The 19,644-nt window shown below is 32.4% G+C and overlaps 1 protein-coding gene and 1 long non-coding RNA gene across 2 annotated transcripts; one reads left to right on the top strand and one right to left on the bottom strand.

The window, feature by feature from the left end:
• Positions 1 to 4,912: 4,912 nt before the first annotated feature.
• On the bottom strand, positions 4,913 to 7,831 carry LOC110736234. The gene is made up of 2 exons (XR_002514219.1): positions 6,320 to 7,831; positions 4,913 to 5,471 (listed from the first exon to the last, which is right to left on the bottom strand). It is a non-coding gene; the product is annotated as an uncharacterized LOC110736234 (long non-coding RNA).
• Positions 7,832 to 10,680: 2,849 nt separating this feature from the next.
• On the top strand, positions 10,681 to 11,708 carry LOC110736226. The gene is made up of 2 exons (XM_021916397.1): positions 10,681 to 11,323; positions 11,417 to 11,708. The coding sequence occupies exons 1-2, from the start codon at positions 10,830 to 10,832 to the stop codon at positions 11,577 to 11,579; spliced, it is 657 nt and encodes a 218-aa protein (XP_021772089.1). The 5' UTR covers positions 10,681 to 10,829; the 3' UTR covers positions 11,580 to 11,708.
• The last annotated feature ends 7,936 nt before the right edge of the window (positions 11,709 to 19,644 follow it).

The following is a 19,644-nucleotide window of genomic DNA, read 5'->3' as shown; positions in this document are numbered from 1 at the left end:
TTGACCTCATTACTAATGGTCTTGCAATCAATTGCTATCTCTTAATTAGTGATTCAGCTAGACCATTTTGTGTATGAACATGAGCTACTGGGTGTTCAACATCAATTCCAATTGACATACAATAATCATTATATGTTTGGGATGTAAATTCCCTAGCATTGTCGAGTCTTATTTTCTTTATTGTATGATTCGAGAATTGTGCTCGTAATTTGATAATTTGGGCAAGTAATTTTGCAAAGGCAACATTTTTACTTGAAAGTAGACTGACATGTGACCATCGTGTATAAGCATCAATTAAAACCATGAAATATCGAAATGGTCCACATGCCGGATTAATTGGCCCACAAATATTTTTACTGAATTCTTTCCAAGAATTTCGGAGATTCAATAGCAATTTTGTTCATAGATGGTCTTATTATTAATTTGCCAAGTGAACATGCAGAGCATGTCAATTCATCCGATTGAGGAATTTTGACATTTCTTATTGAATGTCCAACTAAATTTGCTACTATTCTTTGCATCATCCCAGTTGCTGGATGTCCCAAACGATCATGCCATAGTATAATCAAATGTTTGTCATCTAACTTCTGGTTAGATATCATATTGATTTCTAGGGATCGTATGTTTATACGATATAACCCCGAAGAGTATGCTGGCAATTTCTCATAAATGTGTTTCTTGCCATATTTTCCTACCGTGAGGCATAAATACTCCTTTTGACCCGTTGTAATTTTTTCTAAATGATAGCCATTTTGGCGTACATTTTTAAAACTTATGAGATTTCTTCGAGATTTACTCGAGTATAAAGCATTATTGATCATCAAGTTTGTTCCATTTGAAAGCATTATACAAGCCTTTCCAGATCCTTCAATTAATTTTGTTGACCCGAAAATAGTGCTTACATTTTCCTGAAACAAATTGGACACATCAAGGGTAGGACATGGAGCATTTTCTTCATTAACATAATTTGCTTCTGCATTTTTCTCTTTACCTTTTACAGAAGCCTGGTAAAGGTCTACCAAATGTTTGGCCGTACGACAAGTACGTCCCCAATGCCCTGTCATGCCACATCTGTAACATGTGTCTTTTCCTTTTGAAGGAGTTTGTTTGTGGCTTCTAGACGACTGTCCCTTCTTTTTTCAAAATTTTTGAAATTACTGTTTCTTTGAAAATTATTTCTACCACGTCCTCGGCCTCGTCCGCGATAATTTCCACGGCCATTGTAATTTCCACATCCACCTCTTCGTGCAGCATTTGCCTTGGGTGGATAAGAACTTGTTGCATTTGCTTCATGATGAGTGGCCAAAGACCCAGTTGGTCTAAGATTATGATTTTTCAACAAAAGATCATTATTTTCTTCCGCAACAAGAAATACACTCATTAATTCATTAAACTTTTTAAAACCTCTTTCACGATATTATTCTTGCAATAGTATGTTGCTTGATGAAAGGTAGTGAGTGTTTTTTCAATCATTTGTTCATCGGTGACTGGATGATCACAGTATCTCAATATAGATACTATCTCATGTATGGTTGAATTGTAATCAATTACAAATTTGAAATCCTAGAACCGTAAATTTATCCAGTCAAATAACGCCTTAGGAAGGAGCACCCTTTTGTGGTGTCCAAATCCCATAATTCCTTGGGATCTTCAACCATTATGTACTCAGTTTTAAGGCCTTCGTGTAAATGATGCCTTAGTAACACTAAGGCTTTTGCCTTTTCTTGTTCAGTAACAGGTTTTTCAACCGTCATTGCAGAAGTGGTAGTATCAATTGTTTGACCAGAGGGACTTTTATTAACTTTAACAGTGTGCTCCAACCCTTGAGCTTTTAAATTCATCATGGCATCTACTTTCCATTCCAAAAATTTCTTTCCAGATAAATCTAGGATGTTGAATTGTCTTTTCATAAGATCTCCCATTTTAACTACAACAAATCACGTGATAATTAGTTTATAATAATAAATCATATGTACAACACATATGTTTAATTCTTCCATATTTATAGTTTGTTAATGAAACACGTGATAATTAAACTTATTTAACAATAATAAACCATAAATAATATAGTTCTTTCTCCCCCTTGGTTTATTATTGTGAGTAATTTATATAATTAGGCAAAATTAAATCATATTAGTCGCATAAACAGCAAAACGACAACAACAACAGTAGTAATAATAATTATAATAACGGTAATATTATACAATGATGATTAACAAAACAACATAACAAAACAAAAACATGCTTTTAATCTACTAAAACGACAAAATAAACAAACTTCACTTGTACATCATGACAAAAATTAATATTGCTACTAACAGAACTACAAGCGCCATAATTAGAAGAAAATATTGTTTTATCTTCCTTAAATCTTCCTCAAAGGTGAAGGTGTGGGTGTTTTGGTTGCTGTCGGGGAACATATTGGAGAAGAAGGGGTGAAAAATTTTGGGTGATTTTTGGATAAAGAAAAAAAAAATGGGAAAGGATAACGGATTTGTGGTGAAAATCAGGGGAAAATCTGTCTTTTATAGAGGTAGGTTTATCCGTTACTATTTTGTACAATTGTAAAAATATCATATCATAGTTTAATGTACTGGCAAAATTATGGTCCAAATATAAGTATTTATAATTGTAAAAGGTTATCACACTGGGAATGCAAGCCATAGTGGCCCGAGAGCCCTAACATCTATAAAAGATCATGGGTTCGAAAACGGAAAGAAACACAAAAAGTACGTAAAAGAAGAAAAATAATAAGTGTAAAAAGGCTTCATCTAATATCAACATGCATGAATTAAACAAAAACATCAACATGAATAAAACAAGGGAGAATAGTAATTAATTCATAAATAAGAGAATTTCTCCACCGTTGTTTTGATACAGTAAATGTTTGAATTTTTGGTATAGAGGATCCCAAAATATGGGCAACTATAGAGCATACTGCTCAAAACATTTAGAAGTAGATAGTGTTTATTTGTTATAATTTTGAGAAGTAGGTATAAATATACCTGAATAGGAATTGGTGCTGATAATGTATTAATGATTTTACCGGTAGAAAGTTTTTTAATCAGTGAAGGAAGAAGTAAGAAGAAGTGAAATTGTAGTAGTGCTCCAGTTATATTCTTGCTTGTGTAAGGATTATATCTCACTATTATGAAGTTATGAGATCAATCCTTGAGGTAGGGATTTCCTTACCTTCCCACTCTCAAGGGTATTAAGAACAGAGAAACATTACAAACAAACAAAAAAAAAAATTAAAAAAAAAAATTTACAAAAAAAAAAAGGCATCATAGCTTGTTTGCCTACTTAAGGGGGGTCGTTATTCATACGCAACTTTAAGATATATTGGTTCATATATGTAGGCTAATAAATTACATAATTAAGTCAAAAATATTCATTTATGGGGAAAATTATGGTGATTATTAGTGGATATAACCATGTGAATAATTTATTTCATTACGTGAGGAAGATCTATCAATGAGACAACTAGCTGATAAACGGGTCTGGGCCACACCCGTCACAAGTATCCACTTTATACAACTAAGTAGGTTTCACCTCAAAACTATATGGCAATAAGGGGAGTAGCTCATTGCCCCCTTAACCTTAATAACCAATAAAAACGACTAATTGATAGATGCAATTTTGTGAAAATGATGAACCACCCTCAAGTCCTACAAAGAAATTGAAAAGTGGGAACACAATAAAACTTTATAAAGAACTAGAGTAACTTCAAAGAAACTCAAAGAAAGAAACATCATCAATATATAGCCATCCATATTTGTCTACTATTTAATTGCATGATTAAATTAGGTGGTGCACCCCTCAACTTTGATAGAGACATAACAACTTAAAATTTGGCCACTAATAAATTGTGGCAAGTAAGTTTAAGACATCAACATCATGCAATATATGAGGGACACCTTTAACAAAGTATGTCTACATAAAAACCAAGATATAGAGACAATGAATAAACATATGGTAATGTGGATGACCACAACATAAACACCGTTACTCTGTATACTCATGCAATGTAAAGTGGTACATACCACTTTTATGTGTCCATGCAACGCATTCTAAACATGTAATTCTTTGCTCATTGGGTCACCTTTCCTTTTCTTTGCTTTTGCTTTATTTGAAATAAGTACTTGAGTAAAATGAATTAGGTTAAGAGATTTACATACTACTTGTACAGAAGTGAAGTCTCGATGCGATAGTGCATTCATTATATATATATATATATATATATATATATATATATATATATATATATATATTATTGTCAGTTAGGTTTAGTCAGTAAAGTACTCCGTATTAAAAAGTGATAACATATATTTTGGGTTTAAATTTTGTTTATAACCCTATTCTTTTTTATTATATTATAAAAACATAAATATTGTGTACAAGCTTGAATTTGACATATACAAAATTAATTCACATATGCCTCACTTAGACTTACTTTTCAACTAAGCTATTATATAAAATCAAATATTACTACTTAAAATTTTTATATATTCAATTAGCCTCAAAGTGTTGTTTAAAGTAATAATTGATAATTTTAAAAAATTATATGCATTGACAAATATGCCCAACATTATTGAAAAATATATAATTCTATTTTTTCATTTTAAAATATTATTTTAAATCAAAATTATGTTGGTAGTCAGTGGCGGATCTTTAGATTTTAAAGATTGTGGGGTCATCACTATCCATTGGCAACATACAAATTAATAACAATGTAATGTTAAAATAAAAATAAATAAAAATAAAAACTTCATAAAGTATTACTTGTATCATCTCAGGAGCAATAATATATATTTCACATTACTATCAAATAGATTAAACAATCCACTTTTGTAAAATTGTATTTTTGTTATGGATTAAACAATCCATTTAAGTCAAACTATGTGTACGAGTGTTTGGGAAAATACGACTCACCCTCAATAGAGAGTCTCGCAATATATATATATATATATAGATAAATACATAAGACAAAATACCATGAAAATACCATTCCGTCCTTTACATGTATAAATACCCTAACACACCCCCTCAATCTTTACGGGGTGCAACTACGGACAGATTGGTACGATATTTACAAACAAATCATTTGTAAGGCCTTTCGTAAAAAAATCTGCAACCTGCAAATGGGTAGGAGTACACGAACAAATTGATAATCAACATCAATATGTTTACTGCGATCATGCTTGACTGGATTAGCTGTAAGATATGTAGCTGATACATTATCACAATATAGTATCACTGGACGACGCAGAAAATAACCAAGATCAGCTAATAATTGTCGTAGCCATATGGTTTCAGCCATTGTATATGCAACTGCATGATACTCAGCTTCAGTGGATTGGAGGACTTTGAAACTGTAGGTTGCTTCTTTGAATGCCAAGAAATTAAATTTTTCCCAAGAAAAGCAGCATAACCTGTTGTAGACCGTTGATCATCAGGGCATCCAGCCCAATCTGCATCAGAATATGTTATAACAATAGTAGGAGTGCCTGTAGAATAAAGAAACAGGCCTAAATTGGGACACCAAATATCCAAAAATTCTTTTCACAGCATGAAGGTGAGTAATACGAGGAGCATGCATAAATTGGGACACCAAATTAACAGCATAGGACGTGTCATACACAAATATTGCAAAGCACCAATCATACTACGATATTCAGTCGGATCAGCAAGGAGTTCCCCATCTAAAAGAGACAAATAGACTGTAGATTGAACAAGTGTGCGAACAGGTTTTGATGTGTGCAAGTGATATTTTCGAATTAGTTCTAGGACATATTTCTCTTGAGATAACATCAAACCTGTAGGAGTGCGCACATCCTGAATACCAAGGAAATAATGCAAATCCCCCAAATCTTTCATAACAAATTGGGAAGACAAAAGTCTGACAAACTTAGACACCAAATATGGATTACTACTAGTAAGAATAATGTCATCAACATAAAAAAGAAGAATAACAATATTAATGTGACCCCTGTATTTAAGAGTAAACATGGAAGTGTCATTCTTTCTGCATTTGAAACCAATAGATAAAAGAAAATTGCTGAAACTAGAAAACCATGCCCTAGGGGCCTGTTTTGAACCATAAATGGACTTTTTGAGCTTAAGAACATGATGAGGTCTGGAAGAATCAACAAAACCTGGAGGTTGTCACATATACACCTCTTTATTCAAGTAACCATGAAGAAAGCATTTTTAACGTCTAACTGATGAATTATCCATTTAAAAGTGACAGCAATAGTAAGAACTAAGCGAACAGTAGTAGGCTTAAAAACTAGACTAAAGGTTTCAAAGTAATCAATACCTGCCTGTTGATGATTTCCGAGAACGATCAGTCTAGCTTTGTACCGCACCACATATCCTTTGGAATCAGTTTTAATTGTATAAATCCACTGACAACCGAGCAAGTTTTTATCATAATTGCGAGGTACTAACCCCTATGCATCGTTGGTAATCATAGCATTATACTCTTCGGCCATAGCTTCGCACCAACGAGGGTCCTTAGTTGCCTTTTTGTAAGACTTAGGTGGTGTTTCAATGACCCCTGTTTTTAGATTTAGAAAATTACGAGGTTTCCAAATTCCGTCTTTTAAAACGAGTAGTCATAATATGAGTATTTGACGCACATGACGCAGAGATACCAGTGGAAGGGGGAGGTGACTCTGCTAAAGGAACTGACACAGTAGAAACAGAAGAAGGGGAAATGGGTGTTGAAGGTGACAAGATCGAACTAGGGGACATGGGCAAGGTGTGGTGGCCAGAGGACTGCAAAGTGTGTGCAGGGAATTGGATCCCATGAACATGTGCAGATTGCTGACCAGAAGTTCCAGGAGATATCTCCCCGTGAGGGGGGCTAGGTGGACTAGTCTGGGTAGACTCACACAAATGGGGAGAATGAGGTAGGCTAAGATGGGTGGACTCATTCAATGGGGGAGAATGAGGTAGCAGGGTAGGTACTTGAGGTGTTCCATGGCAAGACTTTTGGAACAAAATCCCGGAGTCCTCGAAATGTTGAAGTAACAGAGTATTGTCAAACTCACGCCCTCCATCACTCCGGAAAATTTTTATCTTTGAATTAAATAAATTCTCAACCGTCGTTTGAAAAACCTTAAATTTTTCCTACGCTTCAGATTTCAATCGTAAGTAAAGCCAGAAAGATCATCAACAAAAGATATGTAATATTTAAAGGATTGATTTGATAAAATAGGAGATTTCCATAAATCACTATGAATCAAATATAAAGGATAAGGTAAAATATAATCAACATTCTCTAAAGGTAACCTCGCCTGTGAATTTTTCCAAGTTTGCAACAACCACAATCATCTTTAAACTTAAAACTATAGGTAATAAAATTATTTGAACACAAATGTCCTATGGCCCTAGAAGAATTATGTCCTAGACGAGCATGTCACACATTAATAAAAGAGACAAGGTGTATGAGAGAAATTTAGATTTCCTCCCCCTCAAACAAAATATTGTTTTATTAAGTTCCTACAAAATAAAATAATAACTCTCTGGATGATTTTCCTCCTCAATAAAACCATCATAATTTTCTAGTAAGCCTAAACCCTCTTATATAGGCTAACATAGAAACCCACATTAATTAGGATATTTTACTTGCTTCTCAAGCCTAAATAATCCTAGATTGATTATATATATAAAATCTATCTAATTTCCTATTTACAATCCTCATCTAACTAGGAAAGCATAAAAGATAGGATATATCTTTTCCCAAACAAATCTCGTTGGTATTTGGTATGTTTAGTTTATTTTTTAACACTCTCGTATGATGTGTATCAAGTTTCTTGTAAACGGAGTAGAACATACTCTATTATATTACTCCCCAACCCACCCTACAACTCCTCAGATCCGTTGAGTTCACAAGATCAATGTGCATATATGCCTCTTCTTTTTGTTCCTTTAAAAAGTCAAGGTAACAATAATGCTTCTTCTTGTTGGAGTCACGTTGCCAGGCTGGCTTTTCTTTAGAATTAAATATAAAATAAAAAATAAGTGAGAAAATATGACTATTGGAGTTGACATGAAGAAGAATTAATAAGACAATTGACATAACGACACCAATAAGAGATGAAATTTGTATGGCACCAATTCAGCTCGTGTTTCATGTTAATAGCTGAACTATTAAATATTCCCTGACTATATAAAGTTGAGTTTGTTTGTCACTGACTAACAGTAATAACGTTTAGTATGACTAGTAAAATGACCTTGTTTTCCCTAACCTATCTAAGCATTTTGTCCAAAAAATTTTACTCGATCCCTGTTCTTTTAGGTTATATCAGTGATTTTTTTGTTAGTTAAAACTACATCTGATCCGAAACTGACCCAAAAAATATCTGATTCATATTTCGACTCGTGTGGACACACTAAGTTAGTATGATTTAACTTTAAGAATTGATCCAACCCGACCACATCGAACCAGATTCGATCATTCAAATTGACACCCCTCCGTGTACATGTGCAATTATAGCAATTTATACACATGGGAGAAAAGTGTAAATAATAAGTGAGGATCATATTATTACTCCATAAAAGCTAAGAAATACCTACAATGTGCAATATAAGAAACACATTAGACTTTATTCTTCTTCTTATTCTAATAGAAAACGATTAATAGTACTGGGAACAAATTTAAAATTGTTGACAAAAAAAAAATCGAAACAATAAAAATTCTTGTTAATATATTTAATATCAGGATTGGAGAGTCATACCTGATTCGTAACAAATCGTCTTGTAGAAACCCAAAATCCAATTCGAATGTGACAATTATGACTTGAACAAAAGTCTAATCCAACCGATAACAAATTGAAATTCCGATTTAACCTGAGAACAAATGTAATTGACCCGAGATCCTATAAAACACGAGATCCAATCGGAACTAACTTAATATAATCGTACCCAAAATCTGATCCATATTATTCTAAATCGATCCTAAGTCAACCTAAATCCAAATTCTATTGAATTTGTTGGTACGTAATTCAGCTCGATTTTATATGATAACCAAATCCCCTCGAGGTAATCCAAACCCACTTCAAGTTGACCCAAAATAACGCAAATTCAATTTAATCCAACCAGTTAATAATCAAACCTAATTGAACTCATAATTTATCTAATCAAGATAGCTACTTATGTTAAAGCCATGTGACTCGATTACTTGTCCAAATTTGACCCGAACCTAATACTTGTTTGATTTGATATTGACCCGTACTCAAGAATCTATCCTTTTCTTGAACTCTAGGGTTGCCCAAATAGAATTAGCACATATATACTCAAAATATATTTGTTGACATTTCTTCGATCAAATGAATACAATTCCTCACAAAAGATAATAAGGATTCAATAGTTCAATTTACAATATATATTATATAATTAGGGGGCGTTTGGTATAGTAATTTTAGACGTAGGAAACGGATTTAATTAAGTTTTTTCATTTTTAGTTGTTTGGTATGGGTTAAAAGTAACAAATAGCGTTTCCTAAGGGTAACCAAATTCCCTTATTTGTTACCCTTGACAAACTAGTGGAAACAAAATACGTTTCTTTACTCAATCACAATCCATTTAAATTGTTTTCATTCCACTAGAATACCAAACATATAGTAAGGTAACATTTATCATTACCCTTTCCCCTATTTATTTGAATCCTTTCCGTTTCATTTACAATGTTTATACCAAACACCCCCTTAGTATATTCTAACAAATCCAAGTACGTTAGGTTAGCTCATTTTATTTCAAACAAGTGAAAATAAAACAAGGTGAATAAAATGCACCTATAGTCAAAATAAGTTGAGTAAAAGAGAGTTGTGCCCGATTACTGAACCCGAAATACCTAATCTGAGCAATCTGAAATCGAATCTGGACCCAAAACAGCCCAAAACCCCAAAATGACCTGACCAAGCTGAAGTGGAGTTGGCCCACTTTTGACCTGATACACAAAGTGACTCAACTTTACCCAACCTGAAGTTACTCAATACCCGAAGTGACCTGACTTAATTATTACCCAAATTAATTCACCCAAATAACCTGATACTCGAAGTGGACCAAAAAGACTCAAACGAATATTACCTAACAGCCAAAATAACCTTTAAAACAATAAAAATAAAAATGATGATAACAGTAACGATAATACAGAGTAACTACAATATCAATAATAACAACGACAACAATAAATCTCTTGTTTCGAGATTTACTAGATTTGAAATGAACTTGACTTGAAATTACCTACTGAAAACGACTCGATCCGAAACTCAACCCAACCCGAAGTCTCGACCTAATATCTTACCTAACTCGATTATATATTGGCCCAATCATATCGAAACCCAAAAAGACTTGACTGCACTTTAACCTGACCCATAACCGACCTGAATGACCGAATTGTCAGGATTTTCTAATTGGTGTGTTTAATTTAACTCGTTTTAACAAATATTAACTTAGTTTCACCGATTGTGTGTCTTAACTTACTATTTAAATTTATTTTGTATAAGCTTTGTTTAAAATAAGTTCATTAAAATGAAAGAAAACATACCCAAACTTTTTTCACATGGCCATTAATCTAATCACATAGTGCAAAGCGTGTAATCAACTTAAAAGACCAAGGACCTACTCTTAATAACTTGTTGACAATTTGACCTTTCTATGAGAAATTATACATCGAAAAGGGCTTTTTCGTCAACAAAAATTATCAAAATAAATACCCTTTCTCCATCCTTCTTCATTCCACCATCCCCCACAAGAAAATACACACCCAATTTTCACCATTTTCTCTCTTTTCACAAAAAAAAGCTTCAACCTCACCATTAATGGAGCCTGAAACTCTCCTTAAACTCTATGACACTTATTGGTTTGACCATGATTTATTCAGCAAGAAAAAACCCACTAAAATTCAAAAAATCCCAGAAATACCCCCATCAAATCCAGAACTTCCAACCCTCCCAACAATTCATACCAAATCAGCTGAAAGAAAAATCAGCTCAAATTCTTCTCCACAAAAAAAACTAAGTGATTCTTCTTCTGCATCTCCAAATTCTGTACTTTTTTCCCCAAAACTTCAAACTATATTTTCTGGGAGAATTTCAGCAGATTTTGAAATCCCAGAAGTTACCGTTACAACCCCAAAAACTGGGTGTACTCCATTGAAGGGTAATTTGGGAAGAATAAAGAAAAAGAAGAATTTGAGCAAAAGTTTATCAGACCTTGAATTTGAAGAGCTAAAAGGGTTTATTGATCTGGGTTTTGTTTTCTCTGAAGAAGATAAGGATTCAAGTTTGGCTACTATTATTCCTGGGTTACATAGGTTAAAAAACTGTAGCGAACAGACTCGCGAAAAGGATAAAGATATATGCAGCCGTACTGATACCGATAATAATAACAATAGTCATGACAGTAGTTCAATTTCAAGGCCTTACTTATCAGAAGCATGGGAAGAATTGGAAAAGAAGAGAAGAGAAAATTATGTGTTTAATTGGAAGGTTCCTGCTCCTGAAAATCAAGTTCAAATGAAAGATTATCTCAGATTTTGGGCTCACACTGTTGCTTCCACTGTTAAATAAATGATAATGTGGAGTATTTTTTTTTTTTTTTCATTTATACAAAAAAATTGGGTGTTTTTGTAATATAATCTTTTTCCCCTGTAATTTTGTTCTATGTTTTTATAAATGGTAACTCTCTTTTTTGATCAATTTGTTTGGGTAATATTTCTTGCAAAGTTGCAATTGTAAATACAGTACATTGTTACTTCTTTGCCAATAGATGTCACTTGTATTCGGCTCGATTTTGACTTAGATTTGTTACTAATCATCTAGAATTCTCAAAGGATGAATTAGGTTGATCCTATTTTCTCTGCGCGTATTGAATTAATATTAAATTATTTCGATGATCAAAAAGTAAGATTAAATAGAGGAATGCAATCTTTGTTTTCATTTTCTTAAGGGGATTCAACTGAATTTTTACCTTCCTAATTTAGAAATTTCTTTGTTTAAAAGTCAAGGTCTGCTAAAATGATTGGTCAATAGTTTTGATAGGAGTCATATGCAAGAAAAATTGTCAAATATTCCAATATAATTGGTTGACCATAACTGATGAAGGATATTAAAAACAATTGTTAGACGACAAGCTTGTGAACCATGCAGCAGTTGAGCTGAAAATTAATATAAATTTCTTAACTCAGCAGCTTGTAATTAGCCATTTTTTTTAGTATATTTATAACTATATTAGTACCTAATACATCCTTACATTGACTTTGTTCTTACTGCAAATTTTAAGCCTCATTAACCGGAAGTAGGCAAATGTGGTGTGTCTTATAAACTTGCTTCTATATATATACACTTCACATACATGTACCATTGTGCGAGTTGTACATTGTATACGTGATCTGGATTCGTAATGAAGTGACTATGATATTGTTATGTATTATCACATTAATTTCACTTTGACACTATACACAAAACACATTAGTCTCCCCCCATATGGTAACATGTAGAAAGCACTCCATACAAGTCATTTTTATATGTTAGGCACTAAACATGTGCTAGTCTAGATTGTGTGCATCACTGCCATGCAGGCAAGCATGCACAATTGGTCTTGTCATCTTGTGTTAATTAAGTTGTCTATATATGAAATTTGGTGTGATTAATCTCGTTATATGAAAGTATATAAACGTTTTAAATCCATGTTTGTATATACATATCTGTTACTCCATACTAAGCATATAAAGTATCAATTCTTTTGAGTATTGTGTTTTACAATTCACCCTTATTTGTTCAAACTTTCACATTATAGATAAGCTTCAAAAATAATTTATATTTTCTTTGTTCAAATTAAAGTGTCTAATTCTCTAGAGAATTCCATGCCAACAAGATGCCACCTAAGCTATTATAATCATGGAAAGTCGCTTTCAAAAGTCCACTTAATTTCTTTGGATTCTTGATTTCTATCTAGTAGTGTTCTCATACTCATTACAAAAATTTGGTGTTTTATTAAAAGATAAGGATTTGGGTGGCAGAAAAATCAAGGTCCACTACTTGGTTTAAGTGTGGTTGTGACTTTATGACATGGATTCGGGGCTTTATATATGCTCAACTAAACCATAAATTGACTAGTACAAGAATATTCCTTCTCCCATTTGCCCATTTGTATACAGATGTGCTCTTCAATAATCAACAAATGCAAGTGCGTGGATATTGCTAAATATATAACGCATCATAAGTCATACGAGTATAGTATCTTCCATCTCCGATAACTTCAATCACACGTCGCTTGAGCTGCTTGACTCGATCTGCTGACTCAACGCCCGCTTCTAATAAGTAGAGTAATTTGCTAAAGTTTTTTTAATTATTGGGACAAGTGCCTGACTTGTTAGAGTAGTCTTCATAATAAGTGCATTATGTAGTTAGTTATTGATGGGAAATAAGTCTACCATTAGAAATTGGTTTATACAGTTTAGTCTATATAGAAGAAGTTAGTTTATTCTATTTAACTTGATCAAATGTTGGGAAGGAAGTCTCGTATTGGTGAAATAAAAGAACTATAACTTGAAACAAGTGTATAAATTTAAATATTTGGAGCGTGATCAAATTTTAACAGAAGCCAAACTAAGAACTTTGACCACAAATGGATGCGCCACATATTTAGAATACAAATAGTTTGATCGTAGCCTGATTAGGCGCACACCCAAAATCTCGTGATGGTTGTAACTTGTAAGACATTAACCCAAACATGCTTTCTGATGATTGTAACTTGTAAGGCTCGATTGGGCGCGGGTAGAGTGAAGTTTCACTTTTGTCAGTTTATTCTCCCGATCGGGCGAGTGTGTAACCGGTATGTAGTTTCCTACGAATAAAGGTAGATAATCATAACCATTCATTACAAAACCAAATTATCCTAATTAATTAAGTTTAGAAAATGGTGACTCTTGACCAAAAATAGTTTAAGAAGAAGGATCAATCTTACCTTCGTCATTCATGTCGATTAGAGTTTCTTTTTAGGGTTAGGGTTTAGAATGTAGAGGCTCTGATACCATGTCAGGAATTGATACTAACATGTTACAACTTGTTTAAAGCTGACACCTCCCAAAGGTGGTATTATTTAAAGATAATCAAAAGATCGACTTTTTTTAACGGACAGGTGAAATGTGGTATTATTTAAAGCAATTTTCCTATAAATTAAACTATTAGGCAAGGAAAATTAAATTGGTTGATATACACACCCATATACCAATTGTATGTGGTTCATTTTACAGCTACATGATACAATGTTCAAATTAAATTGAACAATGTTCACTCTAAAACTACATGTTGTAAATATTGTACTCGTGTTCATTTCGTAATAGCTTTATGTTTTCAGATTCAAATAGTAAAGGCTAAATACATAGTATAACAAACTGACATAGTACCTAATCATATTAAATTATATCCAAAATCTACTCTCATCTATTAAGATTAAAAAATGTACAATTTCACGAAGGACGAAAAGAAAAGAAACTAGCAATTTTCTCTCTCCTCCATTTTTCTCTTTTCATTGTCCTTCAATTTCTCTTTCCTCCATTTTTCTCTCTCCTATTCAATACAACCAATTGATTGTTAAATAAATTTATAGATATAAAAAAATGGGAGCATTTCCACCAAAATATGAATCACATACTCCAAAAATCAAGCTTCGAATCTCTGCGTTGAAATTTACGAGCAGTTCGCTTGTTTGTATCGGTGCCGATTCAAATTCGTTGATCAATTAGATGAGTAATTTCGATCAAATTAAAAAAGAAAGTGAGAGACAAAAAAAGATATTTAAAACAATGTCGTTTTATACCTGGACCATGTAGAGGAAGGTGCACCATGGTTCACCTTAAAATTTGCGCTTCACAAGATATTATAAATATTCATGATCTCCAATTATAACTGAACTTTATTTTTTTTTTTCCTATTCTATTCTCACTGTTCTTAAGTGTTGTTATTAGAGAGAATCAATTACGTTGCTATAATTCATCTAGTTTTTATCATAGTTGGTCGATTTGTTAATTGTTATCACTAAGCTAGATGCCACCAAAGATCAAATGTTACGACTTATTTGACCGTTGCCTAGATCACTAACCTAGAAGTGGTCGGTTTTCAAACAATAAGGTATACAAGTATACAACTCATGTTTATATGGTGAACCAATTATAAATTTATACATATTCATGCATTGTTTATTCTCTCAAGCACCTACCCACCCACACTATATATAGCAAGATCAACATGCTTACGAGCGGGTATGCATACCACATTTCAAATGACGAATGGAAATCCGAAATGTAACAAAGTGGGCCCATTGCCAATGGTCAATAGCCAATCAACATGCAACATATATATCACCCAAAAAAAACAAAAAAAAAAAGAAAAACAACACTTATTGATGTTCAAACAGTAAACATAAAAAATAAAAATAAATAAAAAAAAATAAGGAATTTTTGTATTTTAACACCCGTAAATAACACACATTTTGATATTATCACCCAAAAAATCAATTACCACGAGTGATTTCCGTAGATAATGTTAAAAAGAAAATTAATTCCGTATATACGTTGGTTTAAAAAATAATTCCCACCGTACTGTCCACGTCAGCTCGGTTACGAGGTTCAGTTTTTTTTTTTTTTTTTTTTTTTTTTAATCCTTGCCTGTATTAAACCGCTACTACTAATTGCGATTCTAGCTTAAATAGAACCACTAATTTTTATTTTAAATAGAACCACTACTACTAACTGCGGTTCTAGCTTGAATCCCCAATCGGAAAAAAGACCAAAATGAGGCAAAAGGTGGTGATTTAAATTTTTATTTAATTTATGGGGTGGTAATTTAAAATAAATTTTTTTTGGGTGGTAATATCAAAATGTGTGTTATTTATGTGATAATATACAAAATTTCCTAAAAAAATCAACATTTATTTAGCAAATTTTATACAATTATTGATGTTTCAAACAATAAACATAATTTCCGTAAAAGGAAGACAAAAAAACAATAAACATAATTCATATAGAATAGCAAAATCATGATTGCATTTATTGATATAGAAACAAATAAATGGCATCTTACAATTGGATACTAATTTTTCATAAATTATGGTGGCTAACACGTGCGATGCGAGCCAAATTTGGGGAGCTTTTTTAGTTGTTGGCAACATAATGAGGAAAAATAGATTAAAAAAAATTATGGATATAAATGTCCGCACACTATTCTTAAGAATTAACAAAATTAATTAACATTAATAAGGGCAAATAAGTAAATAAACATTCTAGAGGTTATAAACTTATAATTGTCTAAATACTATTCATAAGAGTAAATCATTAAATCAAACAATGAAAGGCTTAAAGGCAATTAACATCATATTAATAGGGACGTATTGGTAAACAAACATTTTTAAGGATATAATTGTCCTCACCCTTTTCATAAGTATTTTCTTATACTTTTTAAAAGGTAAGGATAACTGGAAAAAATATGTCAAATTTATAAAAGAAAGGGTGTGTAACAAATTGATATGCATGCTATTAATTCAAACTATATTTATTTAAAGTCAAAAATCAAATTATAAATAAAACTTACATATGAGAAAAGAATGAATTGTAACCTATAATTAAATAGGGTGTCAATTAAGAGTAAGCTTTATTCATATACGTCTCATAATTTTTTATTGGAAAATTTAATAATAATAATCCAACCTTTACTCCATTCTTCTAAAATAATTCAACCTGCCGTTTGATTAAATTTGAATAATCCTAAGTTTACTACTTGTATTTAATTTCTCCCAGCAACCCTAGTAGGTCACCCAACCCTTTATTACAGGTTACCATTCACGTGGCACTTCCTTATTGGCCAATTTTTATTTTTAATTTAAAAAAAAATATTTTTAATTCTAAAAAAGGAAAAAAAAAACAAAACAAAATTCTACATAGTGCCTTTGTGTAAGTGGTTTTTCCTTGTGTCCACTGTTTTTCCCTATTACACATGGTACCCATCAGTTTTAATTTTTTAACTCACATGCCCTTGCCGTTAACCTGACGTTAAGTACTTCTGTTAGTGGCGAGCTAATTAATAATAATAATAATTTTTGTAGGTTGTATGACTGTGTCTTATAATAATAATAATAAAGTTCCACCAAAAAAGGCAAGAGCAATTTGGTCATTTCATTCTAAAAAAAAAAAGAAGAAAGAAAGAAAAATACAAGTATATATATGTGCACTTTTCTAGTCCTCTAAATTCGGAGCATTTGCCGTATTTTCCCGTTAGGCTCTCTCAGCTCCTCCAAGGCTCCAATAATGGATAGCATTGAACCAGAGAATGTCATCCAAAACTTAGACTCACTCTGGTTCTTCTCCAACATCCTACCATCCAAAAATCCTCGAAAATCTTCGTCTTTCTTACAAAAACCCATCACCAGCAACCAAAATTCAAACCATACCATTCCAAATTTAGAAACACCCTCATCAAACTCACCAAAAATTTCCTCTTCCGTGAGAAAGATTATTCCTAGCAAAGCCGACAATGCCGGTATCCACGATATCGATAATCATCAATCCCTTAGAGCGAAGGAGGTGGGACGAGAGGCGGATAGATTGTCTAAGATGAAGCGAAGAGTTAAGAAAAGCTTGTTGCAAAGACAGAGTATTACATGTAACGTTGAAGGTATTAATGATGGTGATGCTATGAAGAAGCACTTGAAAACTTGGGCTGTTGCTGTTGCATACACGGCTGTTTATAATACGAATTCGTCCATGATTGTTGCTTGTTCTTGACATCGTTGATGTATTATTTTTTTTGTATGTCTAATATGTCCAGAATTAGTTGTCGCATTACTAATCTAAATTAAATTATTAACGCGACAATTAAATTTGGGCTGCGGGTTGGCGGGGTAATACCATAAATTTATTTTCCATGTTCCTATTGTTTACTAGAATTACTATTAATTCATTCAATTTGTTACCTTTTATAGACTATTTTTAATTTCTTTGGTATGTAAGAGTAGTATACTCAACAAAATTTTTAGTTCATCACACATTCCTTGTGTTTCTTGAACACTGAATTTTGAAATTTGAGTTTTAAAATTTAGTTCAATTCATCTTCCTTTAACGGTAGGGATATATCAATTCCCTGACTATGAAAGTCAAACTATCTGACTAGAAAGCTAAAGTCATTAAATTTATATTTGTGTTCACCAAAAAAAAAATTAAATACGTAGTATATATTTCTATTTATATGTGTTTACAAGTATTGTTATATTTATATAATTATATGGCCTAAAATCGTTTATTGTGTAGTGGCCTAATGGGTATAATTTGTGGGAAACGTTATTGAAGACATGATAATTTTTTGGAACAGTTAATTGAAATTATTTGGGAATGATGTTGACTTCACAATTTCGATTAATTAAGCCAATAATACATACCGGAGTATGTGGAATTATACCATATAATGATATAATTATATTCAATTCATATGGGAGCATCCCTTAAAATCTTGTGAAATAGTCAACATTGATAATGCTTCATCTACTAGAAATAATATTAATGTAATATCTAGTTGGTAATATTCCCATTATTAGTTGTTCCACTTAAGTTGTCATCATTAAAAATAAAATACAATAAAACTGAGAACTCCAAAACTTCAAGAAGATTATAATGAACATATGATCCATAATTATATCACTAACACTTGAAGCCCAAGTTGTTCTTCGTGTTAGAATCAGGGGACTCATAAATTGTGCAATTAATAGGCTACTTAAATTAGGGTATAACAGTCTCCTAACCATAGTCAACTAGCCGCGTGTTTCTAAAGAGATATACCACTATACGACTATGTATAGTACACTATTTTACACCAAATGGTCGTGTCGTAGTCTTGCTTGCAAGTTGCAACTTCCCTCTAGCGTCAGGGTACACGGTTATGTTTATGTACCTCAAACTTACATAATCGTGTAGTTTGCTTCCATGCTTTAACAAGCCTCCAACACCTCATATGATCATGCTATCAAACCCCACGATCGTTCCCTTCTACAAACGCTCTTCCTAATCAAACCATCTCCCTAAACCCAACACTTCAAGTCTCCAACCTTTAAATTCCATTATAGCACTAAATATATTTATTAAACTAATACACTTAGAAAATATACAACGAATCGTAGCAAATTTATATTTTTATATGTATTTATTTATATATATACTTGGTAATATATATAATTCTAAATCATTAGACTGTATACAAGATACAACTATACACTGCTGAGGGTTGATAACAAATTGGGTATTTGTTTGGGTTGGATCGTTTATTGGTTTCAAGTTCGGGTTTAAATTGGGTCTGATATACTGGGCCTCTTCACGTCCTGGACTTTGGCTGGCCCAGTCCAATAAGATCAGCCTAAACGTCTTTGCAGTCTTGCTTTGAGAATGTGGCTAAATGACTATTTGTAGTTTTGTACCACTAAATAAGGAGTTTCAATAATAAGCTTCAAAAACACATATAAGTGGGACAATCATTGTCGTGAAAAGTGGAGTTAAGGCGTGACACTTACATTTTCACTTTTGTTTACTTTAATTGCAAGCAAGAAAAGGAAATCTAAAATATCTATCGATATTTAGGTCAAGCTGACATG

This window comes from Chenopodium quinoa, unplaced genomic scaffold (assembly GCF_001683475.1).
Source record: "Chenopodium quinoa cultivar QQ74 unplaced genomic scaffold, ASM168347v1, whole genome shotgun sequence".
NCBI classification, from domain to species: Eukaryota; Viridiplantae; Streptophyta; class Magnoliopsida; order Caryophyllales; family Amaranthaceae; genus Chenopodium; species Chenopodium quinoa.
Note: the sequence above shows the minus strand (reverse complement) of the source record. Positions and strands in the feature narration are given on the sequence as shown.

Coding starts and splice junctions, on each gene's coding strand:
- LOC110736226 (XM_021916397.1), top strand. CDS start 10,830: ATGGAGCCTGAAACTCTCCTTAAACTCTATGACACTTATTGGTTTGAC. Junction 11,324..11,416: donor ATTATTCCTGGGTTACATAG/GTTAAAAAACTG, acceptor TCATGACAGTAG/TTCAATTTCAAGGCCTTACT.